At 47.2% G+C, this 16,591-nt stretch overlaps 1 protein-coding gene across 1 annotated transcript in view; it reads right to left on the reverse strand.

The window, feature by feature from the left end:
* Positions 1–1,413: 1,413 nt before the first annotated feature.
* Positions 1,414–16,591, reverse strand: part of ccdc186 (coiled-coil domain-containing protein 186) — a 37,173-nt gene continuing 21,995 nt past the window's right edge. Inside the window, 5 exon segments of the mRNA XM_080021044.1 lie at positions 1,414–3,978; positions 5,259–5,393; positions 5,396–5,480; positions 11,123–11,348; positions 13,606–13,686. Coding sequence (XP_079877170.1) covers positions 3,895–3,978; positions 5,259–5,393; positions 5,396–5,480; positions 11,123–11,348; positions 13,606–13,686 — 611 coding nt within the window. The 3' untranslated portion in view covers positions 1,414–3,894.

Raw genomic sequence — 16,591 nt, forward strand, 5'->3', positions numbered from 1 at the left:
GCCCTCACGCCGGCTTGCGACCGATCAAACAGTAATGAGGCTCGCACGAGGCGGGCTCCGCCATCTGGTCGCGGATCACCTTCATAATGCAGGGAGTGGCACGGAGAGACGGCTCCGAGGCCCGGCCGCTCCCCGGAAAGTCGCGGGGGGGACGGCGCGGAGTCCATTCCCCTTCCGAGCGACGTCTTTTATCTGCAGACCCCGGCTTATCGGAAGAAACGGGGGAATATTAAACATTCGGCGGAGTGGGAAGCTGGCTTTACACCGGCTGCGACAAACGGCGACGACAAAGCGCGAGTCCGGTCATTTCGGTGGAAAAGCCGGGTTGGCTGCTGCCATGTTCACCGTCAATAAATCGGCTTTTTTAGGAATCAATTTTGAGGATAAAAAGAAAGTTTTTATAACGGTTTTCCGCTAACCCCTAAATTTAGGAAAATCAGAAAAAATAAAGTCGCAACAAAATATACTTGATGGTTAAACCCTGATGCAGGTCGTCGGATGGCCGCTAGGGGGCAGGATCAGACAGTCGGAATGCGTTTTTCGGATTCAGCGTAAAGTATCAACTGAAACTGAATTACGCAATATATATAAGTTTGGATTGGAAGACCAGCCTGTCGAGTGAAGGATCGCTCAATGCCGCCGATATCCTTGAGAATCATCTCCCCAATCTCCCGCCGCATGCTTTTCGGACGATTCAAAATGGCGGACTGCCCATGTGAGTAAAGGTGCAGCCGAGTCCAATTTTTCAAAAAATAGACGTAAAAAAAAAAACTGAGACGTTAATTCAGTAAAGGCAGAAATGTTTCGGAGCAGTTTTGCGTGGTCGTCATACTTACTATTACGCTGCTTTTACTTGTTTCTCACTTGATTCGTTCTCTGCAACCCTGAGCTTTTTGTTTTGTTATTTCTAGGCCACTGCCACTGGAGACTTGTGGGGAACTTCGCTTGATGCAGCTTTAATAGTTGCAGCACGATGTGGGTCTGAAATAATAAGGAGCATCTTTGAGACGTAAGAGACACTCGCAGGAACACACGAGTGGCCTCAAGCGGCTGGCGCTCCCTTCAAAGAGTCGTTCTCATCAAGTCCTTGTGTTCACGATGAGGAAATTGTGCTTTTAAATGTTAATTTTTTTTTTATTTTATTTGCTCCGTGATACTGGATTTCTCAGAACAAGACGGATCCATTTCACCGTACTTGGCTCCCAGGTGGAGCGGTCCCCTCCGATATGAAAAATATGAAACAACCAAGAGAATCTAAGAGATTCATGTTTTATTCCCTGGAAACACCATATATACAAATTTAATCCAGAATCTGCATTGTTTTGTTTTTTTTAAAAACATCTGACAATTTGTACAGATTTATCTACAAATGTATATCGTAATCACAGTTTGAATATTCCACAGAAGGGGAGCACAATCACCACACAGCAGAAGAAACGATAATAATGACGACAACGACAAAAAGAAGGAGAAAGTCGACAGAAAATACAAACGCCTCACTTTGCCGCCGGACGCACCGAACGGCTCCTCCGCACGGTTGTATCCACACGTGCCTTGTCCATTTTTTTTCCCCTCCCCACTTTCGTTTAATCAGCACGTCCTCAATATTCACACACCACGCCGTCGTACTCTGGGGAAAAACAAAAGGCTTCTAGAAGCGCCGGGAGGTCCCACGCAGGCCATACGAAGTGTTTCGTTGAGGTTTTTTTATTTGCCCCCGGTCATTAAACGGAAACCTCCGGTATTTTTTAATCTGAATCATCCACCGGTGGATTGGATCCGGTGTTGAGAGAACAGCGTTGGGTGCTTTCGGGGGGGGGGTCGCTTTCTTGGGCAACCGCGGTCACCCCCGTCGTCGTCGTCGCCGCTTTTCTCTCTCTCTCTCTCAACACTGGAGGTGGCGTTGTTCGCGAAAACAACCGGGTTTTTTTTTACGTTAACGGGCGGAACGGGGGCTCTGTTGAAGTATCTATAGGCTTCGCTGGTCTCCACTGTGTGTGTGTGTGTGTGTGTGCGTGTGTGTCTGCGTCCGTTTCGGAGGGCGTGCACGCAGACAACAAACCGGGCAGCTGCGGCGGAGGAGGAAACCCCGCGTTGTGGCGTTCCCGCAGGCTTCAGGCTGCAGGTCCCTTCCTTCAGCGGCTGTTCGGGACTCCGGTCTAAATGTAAATGGCGCTTGCCCTCCCGGACGCCTCTAACCCTGGGGTCGCGCCGCTGGAGAGGCGGCCATGACAGCCGGAGCGCGACGGCCACGGCGGGTGGGGGGGGGAAGGCTGATTCGCACGGAAACCCACTCACGACAGAGCGAGATAAGAAAGAACAATTAAAGCGAAGGCATTGCACGTTTCCCTCGGCGACATCCATCTATATAAGCTGCTTTTCTATTGGCTGCCGCAGAGCCGGGACCCCGCCCTCGCCCTCTCCCCCGTCCCGACGCTCTGCGTTCACTGCGGCTGCCGCCTTGGAAACTCAAGAAACACTGCGTTAATCGACGAGTGCGACGGGAATACTTCAGACAGTTTTGTTTTTTTTCTTGCAGTTGGATATATTTCCTTGGCACTTTGTGTGGAGAAAGTCTGGATCGCGTTTCGACAAGAACTAAGTGTGAACCGGCCGCTAAGTAGCGAAAGCGCCCAAACTGAAAGGGTATCCAAAGACAGATTACATTACACATAAGAGAAATAAACATCTTAAAATAAATCAGTGAGCAGAGATGGCCAAAAATAAAAATAAAAGCAATGCCGTGATTTCGGGGGGGAAAAAAAGTCATCCAAAGCTAAAAATCCATTTCTTTACCCCAAATAACAAAAAAAAACATGAAATAAATTAAATCACATTCAAATTGGACTGACTGACCATTCCAGACCTACATTCAAAGCCTTACATTTACATTTATTTCCAACGTCAATTTACTTCAATTCTATAGGATTTGAGAGGATGATGGCGGGGACGCCACGGCGCCGCGTCTCCCAGGACCCCGGCCGCGGGAACGCCCGTCCCACTTTGAAAGCCGGGGGATCTGGCTCCACCCGAGGAGCCCCGGACGGAGCCGCCTTCCAATTTTTTTTCTTTTTCCTCCGGGCAGAGGGAGAACCCCTTTTGCCTTCTCGTAGTCGGCCTCACGTGAACTTTGTCGGTGGAGAAGACTTCGGGCCGTGAAAGACGGAGCTTTCTTCTTTTTCTCGGCGAAAAAAGGAAGAAAAGAGAAAAGAAATAAAAAATGCATAGGTGGTGCGAGCGGCGTCCCAGAGGGCGGCCGAGTGTTTTAGTGCCCGTGTTTGCTTTTCTCTGCTTTCCGCTTCACAGAATTCTTCATATAGAGCAGAAGTAGCAGCTGTTTGGCCGACGGGACGTCTGCAGGAGTGAATTAAATGTCGAGACGAGAATAGACCGTTTTCCCTGTCCTTCACCCCCGGATGTGGGAAACCTACGCAGGTCCCAAATGGAGAAGCGCGTTAGAAGACCAAGCTTTGCGGAAAGGTACGATGTCCGCTTGTCCGCTTGTTCTCGATGTCCGCGGGAAGTTGTCACCGCCGCGCGCTTTTTGGCGCGACGGGGGTCGCGGCTCCCGCCTCCGCCCCGAACCGACGGCGTCTCCTCGGACGCCGCGTCGGAAGGCAAAGACGGAAATCCGAAGCTAGAAGTGCTCGCCGGGGGCTAAAGGGAGGCGGACATGGAGAACCAGGGGAAACCGACGCATGGACGGGCGGAGGGGACGGAGCGAGCGCCAGTTTGCGCCCAAACCCGCGCCGCCGTCGGGACAGGGTGGGGGTTTCCACACAAACGTCCAGACCGCTCGCGGACAGTTGGGGCTTCTCCCCTCCGCGCGCCGTGGACCCGGCAGCGAGGTTCCCCGCGGGTCCCTCACGTCCCGCTTCCTGCGGCGGGACGACGTCACTTCCCCCTGACGCCGTCCCCGGCTTCCCTCTGGTGTTTGATGAGTCGTTCGATCTCCGCCCCCAGGGTTTGGAGGTTTTCCTATTCGACAGAAAAAAAAAAAACAGATACGTGGGTGTGAACTGGGGCGTTGACAAAAATGAAATATCACAATATTTTCGGGCTAGTACCGCTGCGTCGATGATTTTCGGATACTTTGCGGACGACTACGGGCGCTTTTATGAGACATTTACACGTAGGAAATAATCATTCATGTGGATCATATGACCGAGCGTGGATTAGAACGGCGAGAACAGTAGATGAAGTTCACAACGTTTACAAAGCTTCAAATCCTCGCCATTATCTCGACTCCGTATTAAATCGACGTACTGCGTTGCCCAACCCCCAGAACGCAATTTCATTTGGTTCAGAACCTCGATGCCCGGACGCTGCCGTCTCCACGACCCCGCCGTCCGCCCCGCACGGCCTCTCACTTTTTAAGACCGTTTTGGGGGGGCTCCGCCGCGCAATAAAAAAAAAAAACAAACAAAAAAAAAACAACAAAAAAAACTCTGCCTCCGCCCGCGGAGCACGGCGTCCTTTCCCACCGACGGCATCAATAATGCAGCGCTGAGTTTTTGAAGCTGTCAGCTCCAACACGTCCCATCCCTCAGAGGGCCGCGACGGCTGACAGACAGGCTGACAGACACCCCGCCCAGACGGAGGGTGTCAATCTATCAAACAAGCCGACAGATGGAGGCCGTGTTACGCCCGCCACAACTTAGTTGGGGAGAGTTTGAAGAGACCTGACCCGAGTGTCCCGCCAGTGTCACTCAGAGGAGCTGTACGCCTAAGCCACCACTTCGTAAACTACGACTTTACGTCGCCATTGGAGAGCACGTCATTTCAAGTTGGGGGGGGGGGGGGGGGGGGGTTAGTGAGACGAGACGCCGTGCGACGATTATGGACGGGTGTCCCCCCCCCCCCCGTAAATCGTTCGGTTTTCACTGATTTCTTTTCGCTATTTCTTTTGTTTGATCTCGGCCGCTGCTGCACAACACACTGCGTACGCTCATAACCAACCCTCTGCGTCGCCGATGGGCTTTGGACAGGAAGACTAAAGTTTCTTAAAATGCTCTCACGTTATCACGGGATCAGAGAACTTAAATCAAGACATTTCGAGGACCTTTAAATAGCACTTTGAATTGAATAATGTCTCAAACAAATACAAAATCCTCCATCTACTGAATATGTACCGTACGAGGTGATTGCAGATGGAAATTGATCCAAAGAGTTCCAAAAAAAATGTAAGACGGAAGAGTTTCTAGTTGACACTGTTGGAACTGTGACGGAGCTGCCGGCGGGGCGGAGGGTGCGCTCACCTTCAGGGTGATGTTCTTGAGCAGCGTGTCCTCCAGCACCGCCTGCAGCTTCCTGTTGATCTCCAGCGACAGGTCCAGGGTCAGCCCGCCGTCGGCCGGGTGCGAGGTGTAGAGCGAGGCCATGATCCCCCCGCGCGCCGGCTCAGGTGGGCCTTGTTGAAGTCGGAGGCCTCGGAGGACAGGGCCCCCGACTCCTCCCTCAGCACGTAGCCCTGGATGATCCTGCGGGGAGGCGGGGAAATCAAACCGCTCCGGTCAACGTGTTTAGAACCGCCTGGAAGTCGGCTGGTGGCGGGACATGCAGGGGGAGCGAGGCCCGTCACGGATCACGCAAACCAGGGGAGTTGATCAACTGGGGGACGTGTTCATTTGGCATTTCAAAGCGGTGAGACCGGTACAAATATGATATACACTCAGTGGAGACCTGATTAGGTACACCTTTCTCAAAACACGGTAGGGGCCCCAGGACAGCCCCAAGGGGGGGCCACACCGACGTGATGGATATGACACAGTCTCTGTCAAATTCCCATTCCACCACCTCCCAAAGGTCTCCGCTGGATTGGGATCTGCAGACTGCGGAGGTCATTGTGGGGGGTCACTGAACTCAACGTCATGTTGGGATGGATCTGGCTTCGCGACACGCTGCGTTCTCCTGCTGCGAGTCGCGGCGTCAGAGGACGGCTGGACTGAGGGCCATAAACGGACGCACATGGTCAGCTGTGTGCTAATGAGCCCAAACGGGTACAACGTGAACAAGGCAGGGAGGCCAGGAGAAACCCAGGCAGCCAGTAATGTATTGCTGCCCACACACACAAAGCTCTCATGTTTACTGCCCTTGTTTACTGCGGCCTGAAGGACCGATTTGGATCTGGGCTGCTGCTGCACAATATATACACTGTGCGCCCACAATCAACTCTCTGCATCTTATCTATACAACCCATTGGCTTTGAAGACACGTTGGACTTGGACTTCAGAACTGTTCTTAAAAAAACGCTCAGACATGATCAGGGGATCAGAAAATGCTATTCAAAAAAAATAAGATTATTCTTTTTTTTTAAGTCCCTTTAAATACCAGCTTGAATGAAAGGTAATGTAATGTATTAATGCTTCCTTTCAAAACGCCGTCACATTGATCTCGCGCGCCGGCAGCTTTGTTGGAGCTGCCAGTTAATCCAGCGCCGCGTTGTTGGTTTAGAGCTTGATGATAAATCAAAACTTTGCTCTTTAAATTGGACTTTGATCAAAGAGCGAGGCATTCTGGAAGCTGTGAAAGAGAATAACGCATTACACGACACAGGCTGCTGTGCGAGGGCGGCATCAATTCATTTTGACACCTTTTTTTTTTTGGCTTTCATGTAGTTTTTACTGCAATTTTTCCATCAGTCATTTGTTTGTAATAAAAAAAACCTTTAGGATTATAGAAAATTGGCGCAGATATTTAACGTGAGACGTAACTGTAGCCATTGGAAAAAAGGGTTGCAATCAAATATTTTGAGCTTATTGTTATGCTGCTTATGTCTTTCATTGAATAAATTTAAATAATTTTCATTAGCATTTACAACTACGATTTCATCCGGTTTGTGCACATCAACTGATGAAATCACTTTCATTGTGTAAAAGCACATTGCGTGTCCACCTTAACTGTCATGTTAACGTAGAGTGCATCAAGGTTTATTGTCATGCAACCCCCCCACACCCCCAAAAAAACCCCCTTCAAACATTGAATATTAACATGTGCCTTTACATTAACTTCAGAGATCAACCATTCCCCACAGCAACCCAGTCACCACGAGTAACACGTCAGAAAGAACGCAAGTAACTGAAGGAGACACCGTTACTGAGCCGCAACTGACAGTTTGTATTCCTTGAATGTCCTTCAGCAGGACATAATGCTGAACGCAGATTTTATTTATTTTATTTTTTTATTTTTTTTTAAAGAGATCACAGGAGGGGGGGGGGGGGGGGGGGGGGGGGGCTCTGCTGAAGATCCATTTTACATGCAGGTGACTGAGAGGGTGAAGGGGGTGGGGGGTGGGTGTCACACCATGCATTAATGGAGTGCATTATCTTCCTTCTTATCACACAACACACATCATCTGCATCCGTGAACTTCAAGGGAGGACTGATAGCTACAGCTACAGCGAAGAAAAGCAGGAAAATAACCTCTACGCCGGCACTAAATGGAAGCCACAAAGGAATGCCACACCCACCCGCACAGACACAGAAAGAGACTTACCTCTAACTAGCCTTGCGGGGGCCCATACTAGGACCCCAACTCCGTTGCGACGGTGTTTGGTAAAAACAAACAAAAATGACAGAAATTAAAGGCGTGGTCTGAGCGCGGTTCAGTGATTATCATGCAGGGGGTGCGGGGGGGCGGACAGGTCGGGCATACCCAAGAGAATGAGCTGTCCTTGGCACCGTTTGTAAACCTCTGGCGTAGCAAAGGTTAGACTGAGTCAAACATGCACGAGGAGGAGGAGGGTACAGGGTCTACGCAGGGTTCGGGGTCAGGAAAAGCAGTCCAACGAGCGGCGCCGACAAAAGGGGGAGAATCAGAGAGGGAGGGGGACGTCTGCCAATGGCGAACGGTCTAAAAATAAAACCTTCTCCATCAAAGCAATCTCTCAGTTTTAAGTCATTGCCCGTTGCAGATCTCCATCCATTTATGGGCAGTTTCCCAGGTTAGGAAGCCATTGCAGGAGTCATATCAAGTCCCCGCGAGCATCGGCTCACAGCGGCAATATCAATCCACATCATCTGAGCTCCAGTCCTGGAGAGGCAGGGGGATGGAGGCGTGCGATAACCTTCAAATGACACGCCGCATCTTTAAACTTCGTGGGGGTGGGGATTGGTCTCTCGCTAGCCCACGGAGCTACTTACAGTGCATGGCTCCCTTCTGCAGTGCTCATTGACTGGGTCACCTAGAGCAGTAAAGAGGAGGCTCTCGGGAGGAGAAGGATACATAACGCAGGGGAGCTCCTCTGGATCGATCCCGCTTTCCATTCCAATTTTGAAAGTCAAGTCAATGGATGACCAGGCCTCACTGCGCGCACCACGCGCGCCGCGCCGCGCCACACACACACACACACACACACACACACACACACACACACACACACACACACACACACACACACACACACACACACACACACACACACACACACACACACACACACACACACACACACACACACACACACACACACCAAAGTGTTTGGTCCCTCCTGAGGCTGTGGTACAGACACATAAAGGCAGGTGATAATCTCCACTAGACGTACGCTCTGCATTAGAATTTACCAATCTATCCACTGATGAAAAGCAGTTCAATTCCCCCGAGTTTCTTATCACCTTTTTTATGCCACCATTCCAGCTTATAATTACTATAAGTATAAGAAAAGGTTATTAGCGAAGTATAGTTGAAAATTCAGCAGAAATTCAGCACCCAGGAGCCAAAATTGTTTTTGTTTTTTTTGTTTTTTAAAAATCACATTATTTTAAAATAGACAGGTTTACTTTTGTATATTGTATTCTACATCATACCTATTACATAATCTTTAAAAAAAAATTGTTTTATTTATATCATGAATATTATTATTATTTTTTTTATTTACAATTTCTTTCAATACATATGTTTCATAAAAAAAACCCCCACTAACATTTAAGTGTACCACTGAGGCCTCCACTCAAACTAAATCAAAATTTGGAAAGTGCTCTCTGTTCCCTCCCTTTCAGTTTCTCACGGTTGGCCCGCTGCAGCGCTCTCTGCCCGGTACCGTAGGGACGGCGACACAAAGGCAAAAGGACAATTTCACATCTACATCGCGGATAACGTAAACCCCCCCCCCCGCTAGGCTATGGTCTGACAGGGCTAAATTAAGCCTCACAACTGTGGGATTTGTCCTTGATTTTTAACTGGTCTATGTAGGTTATGGCTCATGGACGCCGTCCAAGCAGCGAGGGCCCAAATGAGATGTGGGAAAGGCGGTCTGACTGGAGCAGGAGGGAGGACAGGATGGGAGGTGTTTATATATAATACTGGCGGTGAACGAGATTTAACAAGATTTCACTGCTTGCTTTTCTTGAAATCAGTTCCTTCTGAGTTTTTTTTTGTGATTGTAACGACCAAAAATGTTTTATTTTTTCCCAACTTTTCTCAATGGAATTTGCAAACTCTTGCTTTTTGTTGTTTGTTTTTTTTTAAGTATAATTGTGTGCTTGGAATTGGCAAAAATAGCAAATAAAAGAAAAAAAAACAACAAAAAAAAACAACACATTTCTTTATGTGACAATGACTCTTAAGGGGTCATTTGTGATGACTTCCTATAACAATACACATTCTGCATATCACAGAAACAAATAAAAATATTTTAGAACTCGTCTTGCTTTAACTTTAGACATAAAGAACAATGAGATCAAAGTTACAAAAAAACCCGAAAAAAAAAACAAAAAAACCCTGTAATTCCAGTAATAGATCTATAAAATAAACTTCCCGATTCAAGATACACAAATAAAATCAGCACTGTCTGGCGACGTCTGTTTGGGATAGGGGCGAAGAGTTTAATGAGCCTGTTGATTTGGCGACTTTAACACAGAAAGTTCTCACACATGTTTTCCTGGAGGGACTGACAAAACATTCCTGGACAGTTCTGGTTGTGACCGACCCATCATGGCGGAAAGGAAATACATTTTTTATTGCCGTTGCCCAAATAGACGTCGATGACATTTCACGGAAACTCTTCATACCGATAATGGCTTTTAATCTTGGATTTGGCCTATTACTGCCGCCCTTCAAGGAGCCGTGTGCGCCCAGTTGTGCTGCGTCTCCTCGGGCGCGGAGACGCCCATGAATATGGAAATGGCTTCATTACAGATCCACACCGAGGAGATACTCATCCCCCATGAATGAAGAGCGCTGACAGAGCTTTGTACGCCAGGAATGAGAAGTGGGTACACAGAGAGAAAGAGAAAGAGGGGAGAAAGAGAGGGCGAGAGAGAGGAGAGAGAGGGGGGGGGGGGAGGGAGAGCGGAGGGGGTGAGAGAGAGAGAGAGAGAGAGAGAGAGAGAGAGAGAGAAGGAGAGAGGGGAGAGAGAAAGAGAGGTGGAAAGGAAGAATGGAGGCTAATTGGAGCAAAATTTGATTTGATTTACCACAACACTGACATTACACCGATGCAAAGAATCGACTGTTTACTTGCTTCAGTGTGTGTGTGTGTGTGTGTGTGTGTGTGTGTGTGTGTGTGTATACGTGTTCCGCTCGTAGGATGTCAATACAAACACGCGCAGGATAAACCGGAAACTGTTTCCGTCGAGAGTCTGACGAGAATGAGCGCTGGCGGAGTGATGGCGCCCGCCGATGCTGAGGTGGAGGTGTCAGTGGGAGCGACGGGCGGTGAGAGGAAGAAGCCCGTCAGCTAATCGGCATGCGACAGCACCCGCGCCGCCATGCAGGCAATTAGCGGACGCATTATTAGACTCGCAATCTCTCAGCTCGCGGTTCTGCCTATTGGTGAGATATTCCCGCGAGCGCAGGCTGGTCCTGGGATGGCAGCAAAAAAGGCATCAGCAGTCTTCTGGCGGCCGTCGCCGCGGGAACATTTGCCAAACCTTTCAGCGTCCGTCAGCGTTCTGTGACGGACCGTTCCACCGTCCACAGCCCAACAGCAGAGGCTACGGCCGACATCGAGGCTATTTCATTCTATTGTTTCTATTGTTTTTTTTTTTAAGTTATGCCACCACTTTCAAGTATCATGGTGTGTATAATGTCGATACAGGCGCGTCGTCACACACCTCATCAAAATTCGAATCGAAATCCTTCCCGACACCTCCCTCCAAAATAAAAGTCCTCCGCTCCCACTCACTTGGTCTTCTTGCGGATCTCCTCCACCAGCTGCTTGATGTGGTCCTCCATGAACTCGATCTTCTCCTGCTTGCGGGCGAGGGCTTTCTGCAGCCGCACGATGCGCTCCACCAGCAGAGCCTTGTCCACCTCGGGGAAGCTGTCCACCACCACCACGGAGGGCTGGTTCTCCGGAGAGCGGTGCTCCTCCCCGGCGCCGGCCCCGCCGTGGTGCGTGTTCAACGAACCTGGGGAGCGTCGGTGAAAACGATCATTCAGCACCACAAAAAAAAAAAAAAAAAAAAAAAAGAGACACTATACAACGAAACAAACGGCACCAAGATGAACCCTAGAATGCGGATGGGTCAAAAATGACCCAGATGATGTTCTCTGGATTTTTCAAAACATAATAATGACAATATTCCTGAATGAAGGAGTTAATTAATTATTATTATTTATTATTAATTATTATTAATTCATAATTTTTGTGATGTGAACCAAATAGTTTAACTCTATTAGTTTATTCAATATAAATCAATAAATAATATGTCCCAAAGAATCAATAAAAATTGTAAGTCGGGTCGCCTATGGATCAAAAGGCAGTCAAGTTGCCAATGCGCATTCTAGGGTTAAAATCACGAAAAACAACAGAGAATAAAAATGAAATAACCAATGAGGGCTTGGACATGATGAAAGAAATACTATGTAATTAAACATATCCAAACAAAAGATCAAGAAAGGAAGTAGTGTATGAGTGGCCACGCCCGCCCCCATCCCCCCTCCAGCCCAGGGAGCAGCACCAGGACAGCCGAGGGACCCCCACCGCAGATGCTCTACAGGCTCTTTTCATACTTCTCCATCAACACTTTGGTGGAGGCTCAGCGTGCGTGGCAGAGTTGGCGTGTGCACGGGGGGGACCGACGGTGTAATAAACATGTGTTGGTGCTTTCGGCGAAGTCTCCTCTCAATGTCCTCGTCCCGCTTTTGCGACGACGCGGCCCCCGATCAAACAGTCGACGTTCAATCGACGCGCGGGACTTTTTCTGGAGGTCGGCCACGTCCGCAGACACGCTTCCGTCGAGAGATTTCACCAGGACCGGACGCCTCGGCGCAAACACTCGTGGCTCAGACGACATGAGGTCTTAACGCTGCCGCTCGCGCGACAAGACCCCCCCCCCAATCCTCTGGTCTTTTCTTTCAGTCTCACGGATGTCACGGCGCGCTCCCTACACCATGGGTCCCGGACGAGGTGCTCACATGACATGGTCCTGCACGAGGCTTTGCCAAAAGTAAATAAGGACGAGAGCTTTAGAACTAAGAACATCTTATCGTTTCAGCTGGGAACAGGACACAGACTGTATGGATCAATTCTGAGAGGTGGAGGTCAATTATAAGTTTTACCGAGTAAATTTCGTAGTGCAACAAAAATACTTCATATTAATTTCTTGGAATATATATATATATATATATATATATATATATATATATATATATATATATATATATATATATATATATATATATATATATATATATATATATATATATATTTATAACAACATGCGTTTTCTATACAGACAAAACCCCAAAAGGGGCTAAAGTCATGTAGTCTGAGCCGGGCTGAAGCAACTTTGTGATCAGTTACAGCGGCAGGTAATGTGAAAATCCCTGGTCGACGAAGGTTCATGGAGAAGTATGTTTCAGATGCTCGGCGAACCACAAACGGAGAGCGTCGCGAACCCACCGCCCACCCACCGAACACACCGTCTGAAGTCGGACCCCCGCCCCCCACAGCTCAACTAAGACACACAAACCACAGACGTGGAGTCACCGCTACCCCAGGTTAAAGTGGGTGTTTCACTCGTCTCTCCCTAATCATTTAGAGATGCAATTAGTGCAATCACATCATAGTGTTTCCGTTTGTGAATGAACGAGTATAATGTTTTTTTAACAATAAAAAAATATCAATGCATTATCACTTTGTTTGATGCATGAACATTGAATTCTTTATACATTTAATTTTATTATGTGCTTATGAAGTATTCATGCAACTGAGGCAATTTATTTAAAAAAAGCTTGATTCAGATCCGAAACATATTTTTGTTTCAAACCAAACTGGAAAATGTACTTGAGTAGGAAACCAAATAGTGATCTACGTCATAACAACAAACTGTATTTAGTCTAGTTTCTGCTTTCCCATTGTGCACTAACCATATCGTCCAGGGTAGAAACGACTCCCTGCAAAGCAAACCCATGAATAAAATAATCAGGAAGAAGATAAAACAAATGCAATTAACAAAAAAAAATATATATTAAAAAAACTAACAAAAAAAACATCCAGAGCCCATTTTAAATTAAATAACGTGAATCAGTGCTTTCATTAGCCAACAAACAGTAGCTAAACATACACTATAAAAAAAACAAGAATCCAATCCAGCAGTGTGTTGAATCTCTGCAGTGGCTTCTATGAAGAGGTTGATCTGAACGGAAGGAGGGAGGTCGTACCTGAGGAACTGGAGCGACTGCCCATGCTGCCCACCTCACGGTCGCAGCCTCCGTTCTCCGCCTGCTCCAGTTTCTTGCGAGCTGAAAACAAATGAAGAGGCGCAGTTGAGAACAACTGAGTGCTCAAATGAGATGAACTCCTCCTCTAAGAGAATGACCCCAGAACGCTAAATGCATGAATATGGAATCTTTTAAAAGGGTATTCACAGCACTGACCCTGAAAACCTAAAACAGTGACGTTTTACAAGCTCCCTATTTATTTTTTAATAAGCACAGAATGGGTTATTTCTGAAATTATCCTTTTCATTTTAGAAAGTGAGGCATGGAATTTGGAAAATTTATGGGAAGGGAAAAAAAAAAAAAAAAAAAAAAATCATGGAAAATTTCTGAATTGAGGATGGATGATAGAAAGATTCTCCAGCTACTTTCTTTTCTGTTCATGCCAATTGTCCAGGTAACCTTGCAAACACTGTGGCCACAGCTGTGGCTCTACTTCAACTGGAAGGAGCTTCACCAAACAGCCGGTACCTTTCTCTTCATCCACAGGCTCCAATTAAGGAATTTACATTTGCAGAGCTTTTCCTCCTGGAAATTATAATATACAATACACTATATCAGCAGTATATCAGTATAATATCGTACTGTGATATGAGACAAGACATTGTCTGGGATTGCTTGGTAATATTATCCACATTATATAAAATATTGTCAAATTATGGAAATGGAGATAGGGGACAGGGGACAGCATGGACACTCTGAGCGCTCCCATACGCAGCAAGCTGCCATGCACTGTGTTCTGACACCTTTCTATCATAGCAACATTCAGTTTTTCACAACTTTGTCCTACAGTAGCTCTGCTGTGGGATAAGGCCAGGCGGGCTAGACACCACTCTCCACTTGCATCAATGAACCTTGGGCGTCCATGACCCTGTCGTCGGTTCACCGGTTGTCCTTCCTTGGAGCACTCTTGGTAGGTAGTAACCACTGCATAGCGGGAACAGCCCACAAGACCTGTGCTTTTGGAGATGCTCTGACCCAGTCGTCTAGCATCACAATGTGCTCCTTGTCAAAGTGGCTCAGATCCTTACGCTGCTTTAACACATCAACTTCAACAACTGACTGTTCACTTGCTGCCTCATATATCCCACCGCTTGACAGGTGCCATTGGAACCAGATGTTATTCACGTCACCTGTCAGTGGTTTCAATGTTGTGGCTGATCGGTGTATATATCAGGATATTTGATCTTTGAGTAAGATCGCCCAGCCCTACGCCAATGCCTTTGGAATGACAAAATCCATGCAGACACCTCAGGAAGAGGGTTCAAAACCAGCCTCGTTAACTGTTTCCAAAAAAATAAATGCGTTCCCTGGTTAGAAAAACTTCATGAAGTCCCTTGAAAATGTACTGCATACTCAGCGAATCTGTCCTCCATTGATAAAAGGCTTCAAAATGACTCCCTTGTCCAGGAATCTCACTGCGCCAGTGATTAAAGCTCACCGCTAATCGCAATGTGCTCGCCCATAAGGAGGGCCTCCTCGTCTCGCATGACAATTACCTCGTAACTCAGAGCTCCATCCATAAAAGGACCAAGACAACAGGCCCTGGAGAGGCCGGCGTGTTGGGGTGGATGCGCGGAGAGAGGGACCTTTGAACGCAGAGAGAACAATGGCTCCCGGGATGTTGTAATCATGTTTTCTGCCCACTTCCCCGGTCCGTGCCAGCCCATTCTCAGTCAATGAAATTGCCTCCGGCTTGACACAACGCTCACAAGCAGAGAATGTACACACAACATCGAGCACGCCACATGAAGCCTGAAGATAAGAGGCGGACCGTCCATTGTCTTGTCTTGTGGGCGAGATTGCAAGGGCAGAGCGTACTCGCGTCTGGAAACACCAGGGGCCGATTGCAAAAGACGGCATTAATCACTCATAAATAATAAGACTAAAATAATAAAAAAACTTGCATATAGAACTGAGTAGTTGGCAGGGTCTCATGATTCCATTAAGTTTTGATGCAAATCGTTCCGGTTTGATTCAATACCCGTTCATGTCCATATTAATGAGGTGGCTCATAATAAGATTCTATACATTTTATCCATGAGAATTTCAACTGACTTTTCAGTGTCCCATCGGATGTGCGTTACAAAAATATTTAATGGAACAAAGCCAATCGAGTACAGATGAAATATTTAAATTCATTTGTCAATATGGTAATATGCAATTTATGCAGAAAATGGTTTCATGACTCCCCAACCAAGTATTGATATTATACGCCTTTCGTATGTCGTCAAATATGGCACCTTCCTTCAAAATATTTTAACTTGGACTTTTTCCTCTGGCAACTTTAATAGCTTGCAAATACTTCCTGCAGCCAGCCAAGAGTCTCTGAAAAGTTTGTTTTGGGATTCCTCCCCATTCTAACTTGCCTCAGAAGCCTTCTAGTTTGGTTTCTTTGACCTCCTTGAAGGCATGGCATGTTTGAGATCTTACCACAGACCTTCAATGATATTCAAGTCTGAGGAATTTGTTTGCTATTCCAAAACCTTTGCATCTTTGCCATATAAAAACACAAAAATACTTTTTCAGTCATCGTCATTGACCGTCTTCCATGCTCCTGTATGTTTAAGCTTCTCGTCCCTTCAGCCTTGCGCACGAGGGGGAGGGACAGTCCATTAAACATATGGGGGATTTATTTTGTGTCCGATTATTATTATTTTTATGGCTGTATCCGAATGTTGTCAGTCGAAACGCATTTGGCGCACAGAGGACGGCTCCATGCCCCGTCCCTCCAAATGAAACAATTAAAAACCGTCTTTTTAGTTTCGGCTCTCCGGGATCGGGGCATGCGGGGAGCCGTGTTTGCGTCCGTATCCGGATGCGGACGACTTACACATATAAAAATATGTTTATGATTCCCCTTATTTATAATTCCTCATTTAAATGTTATCGCTGTGTTTTTGTAAGCTTGTTTCACTGTTATAGAAAT

Source organism: Zeus faber (assembly GCF_960531495.2).
Source record: "Zeus faber genome assembly, chromosome: 20".
NCBI lineage: Eukaryota > Metazoa > Chordata > Actinopteri > Zeiformes > Zeidae > Zeus > Zeus faber.